The sequence below is a fragment of the Pleurodeles waltl genome, chromosome 3_1 (assembly GCF_031143425.1).
Source record: "Pleurodeles waltl isolate 20211129_DDA chromosome 3_1, aPleWal1.hap1.20221129, whole genome shotgun sequence".
NCBI lineage: Eukaryota > Metazoa > Chordata > Amphibia > Caudata > Salamandridae > Pleurodeles > Pleurodeles waltl.
The window spans coordinates 221,260,294-221,280,323 of NC_090440.1; the positions used below are offsets into that span (position 1 = coordinate 221,260,294).

At 51.0% G+C, this 20,030-nt stretch overlaps 1 protein-coding gene across 1 annotated transcript in view; it reads right to left on the bottom strand.

The window, feature by feature from the left end:
• LOC138283954 (E3 ubiquitin-protein ligase TRIM11-like) overlaps positions 1-20,030 on the bottom strand; it is a 222,606-nt gene that overhangs the window by 42,483 nt on the left and 160,093 nt on the right. The window contains exon 6 of the mRNA XM_069222227.1: positions 10,743-10,816. Coding sequence (XP_069078328.1) covers positions 10,743-10,816 — 74 coding nt within the window. The remainder of the gene's footprint in view (positions 1-10,742; positions 10,817-20,030) is intronic.

Here is a 20,030-nt window from a genome sequence, read left to right on the forward strand (position 1 = left end):
TCATTGGAAGTATTGTCTGATCAGTGATATTCTGTTGTCCTCATCCTCATCCTCTGCCTCCTCATCCTCACTGTCCACAGGGTCCACTGCTGACACACAGGCATCTCCAGCCTCCTCTTCCTGCAGAAAAGACACATGGCGTCTCAGGGCAAGGTTGTGCAACATGCAGCATGCCACTACTATCTGGCAGACCTTCTTGGGTGAGTAGCACAGGGATCCACCTGTCAGATGGAGGTACCCCAGTTAGATGGAGACACCGGAACCTGGCCTTCAGGAGACCAAAGATTCTTTCAATTATCCTTCTGGTTTGCCCATGTGCCTCATTATAACGTTCTTCTGCCCTTGTCCTGGCACTGTTCACAGGGGTCAGCAGCCATGATAGATTGTGGTAACTAGAGTCACCTGCAAATTTTGAGGGACAACATTTAGCCACACGATATCACATATGGCCCACACCATACCCATACACCAACATCTACTGGGTAGCAACCAGGGCACCTATAAGCCATACTCTGTGCCTCTGTACTTGGGCCATCACATTTGGGATGCTGCTATTCCTCAGGACAAAGGCATCATGCACCGACCCTGGATACTTAGCACTGGCGTGGGAGACGTACTTGTCCGCCAAGCACACCATCTGTACATTCATAGAGTGGAAACTCCGATTTCTGAACACCTGTTCATTCTGACGGAGGGGACAAATGCAATATGTGTTCCATCAATTGCCCCAATTATGTTGGGGATATGTCCCATTTCATAGAACTCGGCCTTCACTGTGGGCAAATCTTCCACCTGGGGAAATACAATGTAGCTGCAGATGTGTTTAATCAGGGCAGACAACACTCTTGTTAGCACTATTAAGAACATTGGCTGTTACATTCCTGCTGCCAAGCCCACTGTCACTTGGAAAGAACCAGTTGCCGGGAAATGGAGCACTGATAAAACTTGCACAAGAGGGGGGATCCCAGTGGGGTGACGGATAGCAGACATCAGGTCAGACTCCAATTGGGCACACAGCTCTGAGATTGTGGCCCTGTCCAGTCTATAGGTGAGTATAATGTGCGTGTCCTCCATTGTTGCCAAGTCCACCAGGGGTCTGTACACGGGGATATGTCTCCATCTCCTATTCATCCGCAGCGGTAGCAATCTATGGGGCAAAAGGGTGAGGAGCCGGTCACAAACTGAACAATGGGGCTACAACAGAACTTTGCATGGTGTTACCTTGTAATGGGTAAGTGTGATTTGTACAGTATGGCCCTCATTCTGACCCTGGCGGTTCTCTACCGCCAGGGCCAACGGGGGCGGGAGCACCGCCGACAGGCCGGCGGTGCTCCCTTGGTCATTCTGACCGCGGCGCTTTGGCCGCGGTCAGAACGGGAAAACCGGCGGTCTCCCGGCGGTTTTCCACTGACCCTTAGAATCCTCCAAGGCGGCGCAGCTCGCTGCGCCGCCGAGGGGATTCTGACCCCCCCTACCGCCATCCTGTTCATGGCGGGAAAGCCGCCATGAACAGGATGGCGGTAGGGGGGGTCGCGGGGCCCCTGGGGGCCCCTGCCGTGCCCATGCCCATGGCATGGGCACGGCAGGGGCCCCCTAACAGGGCCCAACTAGGCTTTTCAGTGTCTGCGATGCAGACACTGAAAAGCGCGACGGGTGCTGCTGCACCCGTCGCACGCCTTCCACTCCGCCGGCTCGATTCCGAGCCGGCTTCCTTGTGGAAGGCGCTTTCCCGCTGGGCCGGCGGGCGATCTGAATCAGATCGCCCGCCGGCCCAGCGGGAAAGTCAGAATACCCCTGGCGGTCTATTGACCGCGGGGCGGTATTCAGGCGGCTTCCGACGGGCGGCAACCGCCGCCCGCCTAGGTCGGAATGACCACCTATGTCCTAATTTTAACCAGTGATGCAGCAATTATCCAGGGCCTGCCCCCCCCCAAAATGGCGTCCGCCTGTCCAGTGTGGAGGGACAGGTGGAAGTGAGGTAATTCTGCTGACATTGTACGCCGTTGCGGGAGGCGGTCGGGAACCGCTGTGCAACTCCTCATTGGTTAACATTGGGTCCTATAGGCTCAGTGGCCATTGGTGATCTACGCCGGCGATGACGGTATGCACTGCCACGGACGTGACCGCCATTTTCTATCTCATCCCGCACTTGCTACCTGATCTTCAACAGGAGAGGACCTACACTGCATGTGCTGCTGTGACCTGTGCATGGAACCAACCATGGCACGTGTGACTGGGGAAAGGGCCGCAGCCTTCACTTCAGTGGTGTTAGAGCAACTGCTGGATGGGCATCCAGACCAACAGGTGAGTGCACTGTGGGCACGATGCATGTGGCATGAATACATGGAGTGGTGTATGTGAAGGCCTCATGTAAGGGGGTGGGTGGATGTCCTCTGGGCAGCGTATTGGTTGTGTGCTGGACCATGTGTGTGTAAATGGTGATGTGAAGGTGTATGGTAGGCCATAAGTCTAACAGGCAGGACTGTTTGACTAATTTTATTTTCCTGTGTGTATTTGCTCTGCAGGTCAGCACCCAGCAAAAGAAGGGTATATGGCGTGCCCTCTCTAAGGATGTGTGGACCCTGGGGGTCTACGGCAGGCGGAGCACCCACTGTTGGAAACATTGGGAGGGCCTGAATCGCTTGGCACAGAAGACGGTGGAGGCCCAGCTGGAGATGGCCTCCCAACAAGGAAGGGGTGCCCATCAAACCCTGACCCCCCTGATGGCCCGCATACTGGCGGTGGCCTATCCTGAGTTGGATGGGTGCTTGAGGGCATCACAGCAGCCACAAGGGGGTGAGTACAGTGCCCATCATTACAACTTACGCATGGTAGGATGGTATCCGGGTGATGGATGTGTGTCAGTGGCTGCCCTAGGCAAGGTCTGACATTGCAGCATAGGTCCCCTGGTGGGTTAAGAAGGAATAATCTAGGTACCTAACTCGTAGGCATCCATAGCTGGTCAGGGCTGGGTGGGTCCTAGGTGTGCTGCATTTGGCGGTGTGTGCCCCTCCCCATGGCTTGGCTGCTAACTATTTCTCTGGTAGTGCTATGGCATAGTGCGTAGGGCTGTTCCCTGTGTGTGAGGGTGCTGTGTACCCCAATGGTGGTGTTGGTGCAGCCAGTTACCAAGTGTAACCTTTGTCTCCCCCCCTTTTTGTTTTGTCACCCTGTCTTTATGTGCATTAGCATCATCTGGAGGAGGAGCAGAGGCACCGGCGACAGAGGGAGCTGCATCCCACAGGACCACAGGAGGCAGAGTCCACCGACGGTGAAGGCACCAGTGGGACGGAGGGCGAGGGGAGCACCACGGCAGAGACTGGAGGGGACAGTTCTGACACAGATACCTCCTCCGATGGAAGCTCCTGGGTGGTTGCGGACACCTCTATGACCACCCCAGCTACAGGTACATCCGCCACTCCCCGTACCAGCACTGCCCTCCCAGCAGCCCTTCAGTGAGTTGCCCCTGCCCACTCAGCCAGGAAGGTGGGCATCTCCTTCGCCCCAGGCACCTCAGGCCCTGCCCCAGTTAGCTCTGCTGCTCTGAGTGAGGAGGCTATTGACCTCCTGAGATACATCTCTGTAGTGCAGTCAACCATTGTGAATGCCATCCAGGGGCTGGCAGCCCAGATGCAACAGATTAATGCATTCCTGGAAGGCATTCACACTGGATTGGTGGCCCAACAGAGATCGATCCAGGATCTGGCTTCCTCTCTGATGGCAGCCATTGTCCCTGTTTCTACCCTCCACCCTCCAACTTCCTCTTCCCAGTCCCATTCTCATCAACCCCAACCCATCCAAAGGATACAGCCAGATGAGCATGCACACAAGAGTGGTACAGGCAACCACAAGCACCACACTTCATTCCAGAGGCACTCACACAAACACCACCGAGATGCATACACACCAACATCCACTATTTCCACTGTCTCCCCCTCCTGATCCTCCTCCATCTCCCTCCCATTTCCATCGACACTCACACCTACATGCACTACATCATCATCCACTACCAGCATCATCACCACACCAAGCAGAACACACCTCACTGGCAGACACCTCCACAACAGCCATGCACACGACCCCTGTGTCCTCTCCCTCTGTGTCTGCACCCCCTCCTAAGGTATACAAACGCAAGCACTCAGACACCCAACAGCCATCCACCTCACAACAGCATCCAGCCCATGTACCTGCACCCAAAATCAGCAGACAGACACCTCCAACAACCACTCCCTCTTCCTCCACTCCCATTCCTTCTCCCTCTTCCTGCCCCAATGTCCCTAAAAACTGTTTCGATCCACCATTGACCTCTTCCCTACACGTCCCCCGTCCTGCACGTATGGCCAGGGTAGGGAGAACCCAGCCAAGCACCTCAGGCACCCAGTCCACAGGCCCATTCGTCACCACACCCACTCGTGGTGGAAAAGGATCCAGGCCACATGTGCTGAAGGTAAAGGAGCCTGCCCCAGCTGCCAGAAAGACCAAGGAGCCTACCCCAGCAGCTGCCAAGAAGGTAAATGAGCCTGCCCCAGCTGCCAGAAAGAGCAAGGAGCCTGCCCCAGCAGTTGCTAAGAAGGTAAATGAGCCTGCCCCAGCTGCCAGGAAGAGCAAGGAGCCTGCACCAGCAGCTGCTAAGAAGGTGAAGGAGCCTGCCCCAGCTGCCAGGAAGAGCAAGGAGCCTGCACAAAGCAGCCAGGAAGAGCAAGGTGCCTGGGGCAGGAACTGCGACGGAGCCCCTACCATCAACCATGGTTGTGTAGCCATCTGAGGTTGCAGGGATTGGGCAGGAGCCTCCCCCAACCAGCAGCACCACCACCTCCAGTGAGCAGCCGTCCAAGATTGCAGGGGATGGGCAGGGGCCTCCCCCCACCAGCAGCAGCACCACCACCTCCAGTGGGCAGCCGCATGAGGTTACAGGGGGTGGGCAGGAGCCTCCCCCCACCAGCAGCACCACCACCTCCAGTGAGCAGCCGTCTGAGGTTGCAGGGGATGGGCAGGAGCCTCCCCTGACCAGCAGCACCATCACCTCAAGTGGGCAGCCATCCAAGGTTGCAGGGGATGGGCAGAAGTTCCCCCACCAGCAGCACCACCACCTCCAGTGAGCAGCCATCATCGCCGGCGGACGGTATGTAATTCTGCCTACATGGGCTGCTGTGTAGCCTGCCCTCTGCAAATCCAGTGGGTATTACACCCACCTGAGAGACTTCAACCTTGCACTCCCCAGGATCAAGAACACAGGGCACAATGCCCCCTCCAGAACCAGTGGGTAAGACACCCACATGCCCGTGACTCCCCAGGATCAAGAACACAGGGCACGATGCCCCCTCCAGAACCAGTGGGTAAGATGCCCACATAGCCAAGACTCCCCAGGATCAAGAGCACAGGGCACAATGCCCGCTCCAGAACCAGTAGGTAAGACACACGATGCCCCCTCCAGAACCAGTGGATAAGACACCCACATAGCCAAGACTCCCCAGGATCAAGAGCACAGGGCACGATGCCCCCTCCAGAACCAGTGGGCAAGCCAGCCACTCAAGAGACTGTGGCCTTGCACTCCCCAGGACCAAGCACAGGGCATGTTGCCCCCTCCAGAGTAAGTGGGCAAGTCACCCACCTGAGAGACTGTGGCCTTGCACTCCCACAGAACCAAGCACAGGGCATGTTTCCCCCTCCAGAGCAAGTGGGCAAGTCACCCACTCAAGAGACTGTGGCCTTGCACTCCCCAGGACCAGGCACAGGGCATGGAGCCCCCTCCAGAACCAGTGGTGTTGTTCCATCTCCCAGCTGAGGTGCACCCCCACCCCCCGCCCCCCTGAGGTGCCTGCCCATTTACCAACTGATACCCCTGCAGTGTTCTCTCTGTGTTGATGCAGGTGACATATGTGGCCTTGGACTTTGGCCTGTGGCCATTTGGCTTACAAACATTGTGGACTGGGCTGTGTCCCTTTTTCTGTACATATGTATATATGTATTTTCTAACCTAAGTTATTTATCTTGAGGTGTTGCTCTCATTACATTCACTTTTTCAAAATCATTTTGTCCTGGCATTATTCATCCGATTTACGGGGTATAAATGTTTTTGTGATGCAGCTGATTGTATGTATGGTGTTGGAGGGGTACGTGTGTGTGTCACTGTCATTTTCCTCCCTCTCTCTCTTGTGTGCTAGGTGGCTGTACTCACCGTTGTCGTCTTCACCGGTGTTGATGTACGTGGTGGAGCACCACGTTTATATCATCATGGGGAAGACATGTAGCTCTGGCTCCATGGAGGAGTAGTTGTTCCCTGTATCTCCAATAGTGAGCCCTTTCCCTTCTGAGCTCTGTTTCCGCCAGGCTTTTGATTTCATTGGTACCGCACCGGAAAAGGTGGCGGTTTGCAGGGTCATAATATGGTGGGCAGAACATTGACTTCTGTCTGGCTGTAGGCGGCTACCCCGTGGTGGCTCTTGTTTCCACCATGGTGGTCAGTGTGGTATATTGGCTGTCTATCGGAGATCTTTCCACCATGGTCATAATTTGGCAGTATTTACCGCTGGCCTGTTGGCGGTATTACTGCCACTTTAACGCCAACCGCCAGGGTTGTAATGAGGGCCTTAGTGTTGATTTCATGCAGTCAGACACACCAAGCTGTGCATGCCTGTACTTGTTGAAGCTTAATTAAGACACAATGCTAAAAACTAGACTTACTATCACGCTCAGATCTTATGTCACACCTCGTGAGGGTAAACTGTGGGCTTCTGTGGTTAACAGATAGGATATGTTAATCAAGATACTTATTACCTGCATGGTTCCTGTCCTGTGTCTTACATTATTTAAGAAAGATCTTAATATTTGAATGTTATCACTTCTTTACATATGAGTTAATTCTTTCCCTAATTTATATGAAAATCATGATAATGGGATCAACATATATAGGTCACAGTCCTTACTGAGTGAGAAAGCATCCATCCTCACAGATATTGGTAACCTAGACAGACAAAGAAGTACACCCAAGATAGCTGAATTCTCTGGCATGCCATTAGAGAGGTAACTACCCACATCATTTCCTCCAATAACCAAGCTAACATTAACAAATATAATCAATCAAATAAAACTTGATCTAGGAACTTTGGGCTACAGGGACCAGGATGCAATAAGAAAGACCTGGAATCCGAGTAATTAAGATTAACGGTAAGTAAATGAACCTTACCTCCTCATCCATCTTCCTCTCACATTCCTTACAGTATCTAAGCAAAATGTTTGAGTTTAATTCCGAAGAGACACAAACAATAACTGCTGCTGAACACATGGTTTAATACTTGAAAGGAAATAAGCCATTAAACATCATGCCCTGCTTACAAAACATGTGAACCAAAATCATCTGAAAGTGGACCCCTAAGCTGTAACTGAGGAAGTTGTGTGGTGTGGGCTAAGTGGTTGCATAACATGTGTATCTGAGAGACGCTCCTGTAAAACCTGCCTATGAAGTTGAAATCCCTTTAATGGATTTAGCTTGAAAAGGTGATAGCTGATCCTGACCTGCTATCTAGTAAATCTTTGTAATAACTAACTTTTAGCCATGTCAACAGTGTGGAAGAAGCATGGCATAGCCCTCTTCCAAAGAGACCATGGGTAACACAAAGTGAGCCTACTTTACAAAAAGAGGAGGTTTTAGACAAATATACGGAGAATGCTCTTTGAAGATCTAGTGTATGGAGAAGGGACTCCTCCTCAGAGGAAAGGTTCGGAAACAAAATGGGTAGGACAATGTTCTCAGAACAGTAAAAAGGGTTTGGGACCTTTGGTCGAAAAGAAGGTCCTAGACATAGGACCACCCTGTCTAGGAGGAAATTCAGGAATGGAGGGGAAGAGATCAAGGCCTTAATCAAGATGGAAAGTAGAACAATAACCCCAGAAAAATGCACTTTCAGGTCTGCTTTCATGGGAGACGTAAATGTTTGAACCTGAAGGGATTTGAGAACTAAAGGAAGATCCCAAGATGGAAAAGGGGAGTGGATTACGGGAGTTGTAAAGGAAAACGTTTTTGAGGAGTTGAGAAGCCAAGCCAAGACTGATTTTGCTAAACCCTTGGGTTCATGAGAGGCTTGAATGCTGCCCATGGGCTTATGAGTGTTGACACAGATAGCTCTAGTAAACAAGGTTCCTTAAAAAATCAAGATTTTTACTTGGTTCACAAGAGAAGGAATAAAGAGCTTTGGAACCACTATATGATTCAAAATTGTTCCAGTGCCTTTCATAAGATTTGAGAGTTAAGGAGCATCTGAATTGAACTCAGCCATTTCACTGGAACAGTCCTGGGACATGATCCTCTACCTCTCAAATGCCAGACCTCTAGATTTAGAAGTATCAGCACAAACTAGGAGAGCTGGGAATGGATCAGAGTGAATATGAATGGAGAAAACTTCCAATGGGGCTGCACTGACAACTGTAGAATGGGATATCATGATTTTCTGGGTTGTTTCAGGACTACCAAGAGGACCTATGCATGAAACTGCTGATCTTTCTTGCAACCCTCAAGATTAGGCGGAATGGAGGGAACCAGTACAGTAGGCTCAATGTCCAAGAAATTGAGAAAGCATCTATCACCCAGGACATCTCCACGGAATTAGGGAGCAGAAGACCAGGAGAAGGGCATTCTCTTCTGTGGCGAAAAGGTAAATTCACGGGGTCTCAGACTTCTTGATGATTGATGGAGGAGACGAGGACAGAGACAGAGAGACACTAATGTTGGGAATTGCTGACTCAGGAGGTTGGCAGGATCATTCTCCTTGCCCAGTAGATATGCTGCTGTAAGAGAACAGAGATTCTGTTCTGCACCTAGGAAGATCTCTCGGGAAAGGACAGCAAGGGTCTGAGAACCCATCCCCCTTGATGATTTAGACACAAATTGATAACCTGGTTGTCTCTCTCTATGCTTACATCCTGAGAGTGGATTAGAGAGGAGATGTCGAGAGACTTGTGCACTTCTGCAAAATCCCTCCACATGGGAAATTGGGATGCCTGATGAAAAGACCAGTTCCCTTGACGTCTCTGCTCTCTGAGAACTGTATTCATACTCTTCTTGCAGGCAATGGTTGATAAGGTGGGCAGAGGGGAAGAATTCAAGGTGTAACCCCTCATTCAGATTGTACGTTTCAGCCATCAGAGACGCTGTTCCCTGATCTTCTCCGTCACTGAACTTAAAGTCTCATACTCCCCTGAAGCTGGATTCCAGAATTAAAAAAGATAATGACCCAGAGGATACAGATGAATTCAGCTCCAAGACCTAAGACTTAAAGTTGAGGTCATCACCCTCTGAGTCATGTTCTCTACCGAAGCTCAAGACATCTTCAGTAGCGATGAAGGATGAGTAACATGGTTTTGTTTTCTTTCTTACATTACCATGATTTGTCCCTAGTCCATCTGAAACAAAGCTCCTATAAACTTCAGTTTCTGTGTTAGAGATAGATGGGACTTTCTCAAGCTCAGAAGAACTCCAATCTCTGGCAAACCTTGCAGACTGTCTATATATCAAGAAGCCATCTAAATAAGGGCACACCTGAATACCCTTGCTATTAAGTATGATCACCATTGGGGCTAGAATGTTTGTGAATATCCTGCGAGTCAAAGGATATTATTTGGTTGGGACATGTGGAAGAGATTGCTTTTTAAGATCCTTCCACTAAATACAGATGACTTTCCATAAAGCTCTAGGGAGCAGAAGACATTCAGGCTCCTGACAATGACACTTTGAAAACAAATGATCTCCTGGGTAAGTCAAGGAGACAAAAACTCCTAGATTCTGTCTGAAGGGTTGTAAAACCTCAGTTAATTCATCTCCCTTCAAGAAGCGCCTTTTAATATAAACTTCGTCAGGGTCCCCAGGAGCATCATCCACCTCCAACCTGGGTCCATTGGTTGGAATTAGAGTCTCTCTGGTCTTAAGACTTGTTTTAACAGCTAACTGATCATGTGCTGCAGAGTCTCTCTGCTGGGCAAAGACCGAGAAGAACCAGCCAGCATTCAAGGTCGCTTACCCCCTCCGTAGTAAAGCTTGTCCCTACGATTCTCGCTCCATAGTGAAGCTCGGCCATACGAGAACACAGCTTCCTGGTTGTTCCTCAATACCATGGAAACAAACTCTTGCGGCTTGCACAAGGTCAGGCAAGGGGACATTTTGAATTAATGCAAAAGAAACAGTGCTCCTGACCTAAGCCCTGAGATGAAGACCCCGAAGTGTCTCATAGGACAACCCAGCAAGACCTGTATGTGGAGTACTCGGTCACCCCTGCCCAAGAGTCAGTAGGACCAAAACCTATAAATAAAGTCTGTTAGAGTGGTCCTCATCTTGGAAAGCAACAATGTTAATTTTAATAGCATTTACATTAATAAATATGTATTCATCCTCTCACCTTGGCTGGCAGAGACTTATCCATTCTGTGAATGGCGAAGAAAAATAACAAAAATGTACCTCAGTAGATTCCTCTCCTATGGCATGCTGGGAGAGTCCTTCGATCTTGAGTGTACTTTCGTTTTGGCTGGGCTACTAATATCTGTGAGGACATATGTTTTTTTCAACTAGTAGAGACTGTGACAGGACAGGAAGAGGGACAAGGAGATAAAGTTGTGTTCTCCAGATCTTGTAGGACTGGGTCAGGGTGAAACTTGAACTTTTCCTACATCATTATTACATTCATTTCAGAAATACTTAACAGATACTTTCTAAGCTATCTACAGACTACAAAGACAAATGGGGTTGTATTTACCTTCATTATTCCCCGACACATGTTCGTGAATCATCGCAGTCCTCTCTGGTTCCAGGGGCTTCACATATCCATACCTTCAAGAATAAATATTCTGTTACTGCACACACATGCAGCATCTTTATCACAACATACACAGCATGTTTAATAAAACAAATCCTTTGAAACTGTAATATTAGCAGAGCTGAGAAGTACAATGATGTTTAATACTATATCAAAGTTACTCTACTTGTCATAAACTTATTAGTTATGCTATGGTACATATGTTACAGTAAATTTTATAAACCACGCTGACACCGTAGGGCCTCATGGCACTACATAACTGAACAATATTCAATCCAGCATGAAGGCAATTGTTCAAAAAGTTTTCAAATTATTCCTAAATAAAAGATGATTAGAACAAAGATGTAACTTTTCAGGCAGTTTGGTCCACAGCATAGGAGCACAAACTGAAAACAATCTACCACCTGGTCGGGTTTTGTGGAATTTTGAGACTTATAAAAGTAGTTCCCGATGTGACCGAATTGTCCTTCATGGTATTTAACTATAGATTCTTCAAAGAAGGAAGCTTGAAGTTGCACCAGAAGTGGTGAACAATATAATGTATAGAATGTACATCATGAACTGTATCCTCTGAGGTGATCAACTTTGTTTCTTCATCATAAATTGAATAACGTTCCTGGAGACTGTTACTTGTTGAGTCGTGGCCGCAGTGACGTAACTAGGGCGCGGACTCTCTGTAGGAAAGTACCATCTTGCCTGGCATGTTACCCCAATTTTTACTGTATGTACGTTTGTTTTTGCCTGTGTCACTGGGATCCTACTAGCCAGGACCCCAGTGCTCATAAATTATGCCCTGTATGTGTTCCCTGTGTGGTGCCTAACTGTATCACTGAGGCTCTGCTAACCAGAACCTCAGTGTTTATGCTCTGCTTTTAAAATTGTCACTGCAGGCTAGTGACTAATTTTACCAATTCTGATTGGCACACTGGATCACCCTTATAATTCCCTAGTATATGGTGCCTAGGTACCCAGGGTATTGGGGTTCCAGGAGATCCCTATGGGCTGCAGCATTTCTTTTGCCACCCAAAGGGAGCTCAGACAATTCTTACACAGGACTTCAGCCTGAGTGAAATAAAGCCCACGTTATTACACAGCCATTTTACACTGCACTTAAGTAACTTAGAAGTCACCTATAGGTTTAACTCTCACTTAGTGAAGGTTAGGTGCAAAGTTACTTAGTGTGTGGGCACCCTGGTAGTAGCCAAGGTGCCCCCACATTGTTTAGGGCAAATTCCCCAGACTTTGTGATTGCGGGGACACCATTACACGTGTGCACTACATATAGGTCAATACCTATCTGTAGCGTCATACTGGTAACTCTGAACATGGCCATGTAACATGTCTAGGATACATGTCTAGGATCATGGAATTGTCACCCTAATACCATTCTGGTATTGGGGGACAATTCCATGCATACCTGGGTCTCCAGCATAGAGCCTGGGTACTGCCAAACTAACTTTCTGGGGTTTTCTCTGCAGCTACTGCTGCTGCCAACCCTAAGACAGGTTTATGCCCCCCTGGGGCCTGGGCAGTCCAGTCCCAGGAAGGCAGAACAAAGGATTTCCTCTGAGAGAGGGTGTTACACCTTCTCCCTTTGGAAATAGGTGTGAAGGGCCTGAGAGGAGTAGCCTCTATTGGCCTCTGGAAATGCTTTGAAGAGCACAGATGGTGCCCTCCTTGCATAAGCCGGTCTACACCGGTTCAGGGATCCCCCCAACCCTGCTCTGGAGTGAAAGTGGACAAAGGAAAGGGGAGTGACCACTCCTGTGACCAGCACCTCCCAGGGGAGGTGCCCAGAGCTCCTCCAGCGTGTCCCAGACCTCTGCCATCTTGGATGTAGAGGTGTGAGGGCACAATGGACACCTCTGAGTGACCAGTGCCAGCAGGTGACGTCAGAGACCCCTCCTGATAGGTGCTTACCTTTCTCTGTAGCCAATCCTCCTCTGTGGGCTATTTAGGGCCTCTCCTGTGGGTATCTCATCAGATAATGAATGCAAGAGCTCACCAGAGTTACTCTGCACTTCCCTCTTCGACTTCTGCCAAGGATCGACTGCTGACTGCTCCAGGATGCCTGCAAAACCGCAACCAAGTAGCAAGAAGACTGCCAGCAACATTGTAGCGCCTTATCCTGCTGGCTTTCTCGACTATTTCCTGGTGGTGCATGCTCTGAGGGCTGTCTGCCTTCACCCTGCACTGGAAGCCAAGAAGAAATCTCCCATGGGTCGATGGAATCTTCCCCCTGCCAAGGCAGGCACCAAACTTCTGCATCACCGGTCCTCTGGGTCCCCTCTCATCCTGGCGAGCATAGTCTGTATTTATCATATGGAGGGTTGCAATGAGGGTCAGATGTGTTTTTGGAGTGGCCTCATTAACAGTTTTGGACAACCTATGAATGTCTTTTCCACCCAGGTGAAGGATCATTGCTTATTTTTGTGCATCCTCTACCTTTGTAGCTTTGAAAAATAGGAGCACTTCCTCTACCCAGTCTTTCCATCTCAAGGCTTTGGGCGACGGCGCACCTTCTATTCCGAATGTTTCAATTTGTGGAATATTTGCCATGGTGACTTGCAATCTTATGTGCCAATCTGTACTCGAACGCGTGTTATTGCGCCCACCGTAGTCATTGATAAGGTCTGGATCCCGATCCCTTAATGTTTGGCCTTCTTTCCTTTTATGCATAGGGGCGGTCTCATGCACCTGTGACCACCTGCAATCCAGTAGGGTAGAGGAGCCCCCTCTGTTGCAGTGTACTGCAGTGTACTGTCACTGCAGTGTACTGTCCAACGCAGGTGTGGATTCAGATTGTCAGGTACCCCTTGGTTGAAAGGCTGGAGGGATCACAAGTCACACCGTGTACAGCGTGATGAGCAGCAGCTCCTTGAAATGGCCCGAGGGTGACTGACCTTGTCAGCACGTGTCGTGCCACCCACAAACCAAAAACAGCTGCTCCATCGGGTGTCTGCTGGCCGTATTTTAAACAGTTACCTCCGTGCACACGCTCGCTACATATGGGCGGGCCACTGGATGAGACGTAGCATCAATTAGGCCGAGGGCCGAACACACGTTGCAGTTCAGGATGCAGGTGGGGTCCGGTGCACAATCCCCTGTCACCAGTGTTATGTTGCTAGTATTGTATATACAGCACCACACTAAACAAGCATGTTTAAGAAAACACTTGGACAACAAAATGTTATTTCACTATGGTGTGCTGCGTACGCTACGTCTGGTTCTTAATTCCTGTCATGTGCAGCCTCACACCCTTTTATTGACTACCATAACGTCACCCGGACTAGTCCACCAGCACCTTCAAATGACAGGGGGAAAACGGCATTTCCCTTAATTACATTTTTTCATTGGGAGAGTGTAGGAGGCTGGCTTGGCTTATAGTGGGTACCTTGTGGTACTTACACCTTGTGCCAGGTCCAGTTATCCCTTATTAGTAGAGTAGTAGTATTCTAACAGCTTAGGCTGATAGAGGTAGCTATAGCAGAGCAGCTTAGGCTGAACTAGGAGACATGTAAAGCTCCTACTATACCACTTATATCACTTAGGACTATATCATAAGAAAACACAATACTCAGAGTTACTAAAAATAAAGGTACTTTATTTTAGTGACAATATGCCAAAAGTATCTCAGAGAATATACTCCCTTAGGAGGTAAGTAATAAGCACAAAATATACACACACAAACCAAAATCAGGTAAGTAACAGTTAGAAGAGTAGTGCAAACAGTGTGGAACACAATAGAATGCAATAGGGAGGAATAGGCTTAGGGGCCAAGAGTCACAAAAGTGTCCGTGGGGGGCAGGAGCCCACTAAACCCCAGATGAAGGTGCAAAAGGGCTGCCGCTGGGTGCAAGAAGCCAAAGATTCTACAACATCGGAAGGTGCCAGGAACTTCTCCTTTGGTCAGAAGATGTCCCACGGCGTGCTGGAGGATGCAGAGTTGTTTTCATGCAGACATACCGCAAAAAAGCCTTGCTAGCTGCAAGAGTCACGGTTGAGTGTTTTGGGTGCTGCCAGGGCCCAGGAAGGACCAGGAGGTAGCCCCTTGTAGGAGGAGACAGAGGGGGCTCTCAGCAAAATAGAGAGCCCACGCAGAAGCAGGCAGCACCTGCAGAAGCACCTGAACAGATGCTCAGAAGATCTGAGGACAACGGTCAACTCAGAACAACAAAGGAGGGTCCCACGACGTCAGAGACCAACTCAGCGAGTTGGGCAATGCAGGACAGAGTGCTGGGGACCTGGGCTAGGCTGTGCACAAAGGAAGTCTTTCAAAAGTACACAGAAGCCTGAGCAGCTGCAGTTCACGCAGTACACAAGATTACTGTCTGGTGTGGGGAAGCAAGGACTTACCTCCACCAAATTTGGAGAGAAGGGCCACTGGACTGTCGGGGGCACTTGGATCCAGCGGCCACGAGGTCAAGTTGCACATTGACAAAACTGTCCAACCAGTCAATCAATCAATCAATCAAAAAACAATTATAGAGCCCACTACTCACCGGTGAGGGTCTCAAGGCACTGGTGGGGCGGTCGGGGGGGGGCAAGGAAGGTCACTGTTCGAACAACCATGTCTTGAGGTTCTTTCTGAAGAGCAGGAGGTCTTTGGTTTTGCCGAGGTTGGTGGGGAGGGAGTTCCAGGTTTTGGGGGCGAGATAGGAGAAGGACCTGCCTCCTGTGGTGGTGTGCTGGATGCGGGGGACTGTGGCTAGGGCGAGGTCGGCTGATCGGATGTTGCGGGTGGGAGTGTGGAAGTTCACTCTGTCGTTGAGGTAGGTTGGGCCAGTGTTGTGGAGGGATTTGTGTGCGTGGATGAGGATCTTGAATGTGATTCTCTTGTCTATGGGAAGCCAGTGAAGGGATTTGAGGTGTGGTGAGATTCGTTCGGGCCGGGGGAGGCCAAGGACGAGACGTGCAGCTGTGTTCTGGATTCTCTGGAGTTTGTGTTTGAGTTTGAGTGTGGTGCCGGCATAGAGGGCGTAACCATAGTCTAGACTGCTGCTGATGGGTGCATGGGTGACTGTCTTCCTGGTCTTTCGGGGAATCAATTTGAAGGATTATTTTAGAGTGCGGAGTGTGTGGAGGCAGGAGGAGGTTAGAGCATTGATTTGCTGTGTCATGGAGAGGGAGGGGTCCAGGATGATGCCAAGGTTGCGTGCATGGTTTGCGGATGTGGGTGCGGGGCCTAGGGCGGTGAGCCACCAGGAGTTGTCCCATATGGTTTTGTTGTGGCCAAAGATGATGATCTCGGTTTTGTTGGAGTTAAGCTTGAGGTGGTTAGTTGTCATCCAGTTGGCGGTGTCGAGGAGAGCAGCGTGTAGGTTGGTTTTGGCAGTGGTGGGGTTATGGGTGATGAAGAGGATGAGTTGGGTGTCATCTGCGTAGGAGAGCAGAGTGATTCCATGTGATCGGAGGATGTTGGCTAGGGGGATCATGTAAATGTTGAAGAGTGTGGGGCTGAGGGAGGACCCTTGGGGGACTCTGCAGATGATCTTGGTAGCGGTGGAGTGGAAAGGTGGAAGGCGGACTCTCTGGGTCCGGTCGGTGAGGAAGGAGGTGAGGCAGTCTAAGGCTTTGTGGTGAATTCCTATGTTGTGGAGGCGTGTGCCGAGTGTGTGGTGGCAGACAGTGTCAAAGGCTGTGGAGAGGTCTAAGAGGATGACTGCGACGGTCTCGCCTTTGTCGACTTTGGTCCTGATGTCGTCAGTGCATGCGATGAGGGCGGTTTCCGTGATGAGGTTCTTGCGGAACCCGGATTGTGAGGGGTCAAGAGTGTTGTTTCTTCGAGGAAGTGGGATAGGCGGGCGTTGACTAGTTTCTCAGCAACCTTGGCGGGGAAAGGGAGGAGGGAGATGGGGCGATAGTTGGAGAGGGTCTCCGGGTCGGCTTTGTTTTTTTTTAGGAGAGCAGTGATTTCCGTGTGCTTCCAGGTGTCTGGGTAGGTGGCGGAGTTGAAAGAGGAGTTGATTATGTCGCGGAGTATGGGGGCGATGGTTGGGCTGGCTTTGTTGTAGATGCGATGTGGACAGGGGTAGGAGGGGGATCCGGAGTGGATGGAGTTCATGGTTTTTTCAGTTTCTTCGTGTGTGGTGGGGGCCCAGTTGGTGAGGGTGGTGGGGGGTCATGAGTGAGAGTTGAGTTGGGTGGGTGAGGGGTGTGTAGGGTGGGTGTGTGTGGTATGAAGCTGTTGTGGATGTCCAGGATTTTGTGGTGGAAGTGGTTGGAGAGGGTATCACATAGGGGCTGTGTGTGAGGGGTATATGCTGCTGGCTGTGGGTTTGGCTAGTTCATTAATGATGGTGAAGAGTTCTTTGCTGTTTCGAGAGTTGTTGTCAAGGCGTGTCTTGTAGTGATCTCTTTTGGTGGTGCGTATGAGTTGGTGATGGGTGCGAATGGTAGCTTTGAGGGTGGAGAAGTTGGTTGTAGAGGGTTCTTGTCGCCATATTTTCTCCGCTTGGCGGCATTTGCGCTTGGAGTCTTGAAGTTCGGGGGTGAACCATGGGGCATTCTTGATGTTGCGGGTGGCGATGTGTTTTCTGAGGGGGGCTAGTGTGTCTGCGCTGGTAGTGATCCATTTCGAGAGGTTGTGTGCTCCTGCGTTGGGGTCGTTGGTGGGGGGGGTTGTGAGCCAGTTGGGAGTTCAGCTGTTCTATGGGGATCTTGTCCCACATGCAGTAGGGTGTGGTGTGCTGATGGCGGTGTGTGGGGGGCTTGGTGAGGGAGAAGTGGACACAGTGGTGTTCAGTCCAGAGGAGTTCGGTGGTGTGGGTGTAGGCTATGTGTTGGCTTGAGGTGAAAATTGCGTCAAGCGTGTGTCCTGCTGAGTGGGTGGGTGAGTGGGTGCGGTGACCAGTTGTTTGAGTCCGAGGTTGGTGAGGTTGTCTATGAGGGAGGTAGAGTTGTGGTCTTGTAGGTTCTCCAAGTGAAAGTTGAAATCACTGAGGAGGATGTAGTCTGTGGAGGTGAGGGCGTGCGAGCTGATGGTGTCGGCGATGGTGTCGCAGAAGGTGGGGCGTGGTCCTGGTGGTCTGTAGATTAGTGTACCTCTGAGGGTGGAGTTGTTGTTAATGTGGATTAGGAAGTGCATGTGTTTTGTGTTGTCGATAGTGTCTTGGGAGCTGGTGGTGACTTTGATGGTGTCCCTGTGTAGGATGGCGATGCCACCACCTGGCCTGTTGAGGCAGTCTTTGCATTGGAGTTTGTATCCCTTGGGGTGGCAATGGCTATGTCGGGTTCCAAGGAGGGGTTGGTCCAGGTTTCCGTGAGGAAGGCGATGTCAGGTGAGTATGATGTGATGAGGTCCCAGAGTTCTATGGCATGTTTGTGAAGGGAGCGGTGTTGAGGAGCAGGCAGTTGAGGTGGTTGTGGTGGGTGGTGTTGGTGTGGTGCATGAGGGTGTTGTTGCGGGGTGTGTTCTGGTTGTGGGGTGGTGTGCTGCGGGGCTGGTTGGTGGGGGCAGAGCAGGTGTGTGTTGCGTTGGGGGTGTTGTGTGTGTTGTCGGGGGGTCGCTATGGTTGGTGTGTGGTGTGAGGGATGAGGAGCAGGAGAAATGACAGGTGAGGCAAGTGAAGGGGCCATGAGTGTGTGTGGGGCTAGAAAGGGTGCAGGTGGGGCAAGGGCCTTGGTTGAGTGAGTGGAGGATGAGGGGGGAGTAGGTTTGTCTGAGAGGGCCAGGGGGACTGGTGCTGGGTGTGGTCTTGGCGCGGACGGGCGCAAACGGGCTTGCCTTTGGCACGCCTTTGTCACGCCAGCGGCGCATCCGCGCTGCAGCTGCCATAAATATGGGGGATGGAGGGAGTGGCAGCTGGGAGGAGGGCAGGCTGGACAAAGGCGAAAGCTAGGGTGGGGGGGCCGAAGGGGACTCAGCAGCTGGGGAAGCTGTAAATGAAAAGGAACGGACGCTGAGGAGGAGGGGGAGGCGGGACGGGCCTCAGGGGACGCAGCGGCTGGGGAAGCTAGAAATTAAAAGGAACGGACTGTGAGGAGGAGGGGGAGGCGGGAGGGGCAGCAGGGGATGCAGCGGCTGGGGAAGCTGGAAATGAAAAGGAACAGACGGTGAGGAGGAGGGGGGAGGCGGGAGGGGCCGCAGTGGACGCATCGGCTGGGGAAGCTGGAAATGAAAAGGAACGGACGGTGAGGAGGGGGGAGGCGGAAGGGGCCACATGGGACGCAGCAGCTGGGGAAGCTGGAAATGAAAAGGGACGGACGGTGAGGAGGTGGCGCTGGGTGGCAGAGCGGGGAGCAACCTGCCTGCTAAAGCAGGGTCAAGGGTTGCTCCTTGTTACCGCGTCGCAGCTGCCATAAATGGGGAGGGAGTGGCAGCTGGGAGGAGGGAGGGCTGGACTAATGAGAAGGCTAGGGGTTGGGCCCAGACGGTGAGGAGGAGGAGGAGGTGGGAGGGGTCGCAAGGGACGCAGCGGCTGGGGAAGCTGGAAATGAAAAGGAACGGACGGTGAGGAGGTGGCGCTGGACGGCGGAGCGGGGAGCGACCTGCCTGCTAAAGCAGGGTCAAGTGGCCTTACGACATTGTCGCATTGCTTTTCATCTGAGACCGCAAGTATAATGAGAACTCAACAAAATGGAAGCCTCTCTGGCATCATCGAAAAGGTGAGGGAGCCCACGCCCTTGGTATCCTCATTTGTGGTCGCCAAGAAGCCGAGCAGCCTGGGGAGGTGCGCATCTGCGTGGACATGAGGCTGCCCAACACAGCCAAAAAAAGGGAAAGGCACCGTACACCCACGATAGATGATCTCATTGGAGAGCTGAGCGGAGCTAGTTGGTTCTCAAAGCTAGTCCTCAGATCGGGGTCAGCTTGTACTTCATGAGCAGTCGAGATACATCGCCACCTTTTCAATCCATGTGGGGCTACGATGGTACCGGAGGCCGAGTTTCGGTATCTCCAGTGGGGCAGAAGTATTTCAAAATGTCATCCACAAACTACTTGCGGATATTCCTGGTGTAATAAATGTCAGTGATGACATTCTTATTCATGCCCCCACTATAACAGAACACCATGCTTGGCTGAGAAGAGTCCTCCAGAGGATGCAAGACTCAGGCCTGACCCTGCACTGAGACAAGTGCGAGTTTTTGAAAGACAAGTTGAATTTTTTAGATATGTATTCTCTGTAGCTGGTGTCGCTTCCGACCCCACAAAAGTAGAGGACATCCAAGTTGCTCCCCCTCCCACAACAGTAATGGAAGTCTGCAGTTTCCTGGGGATGGTAATTT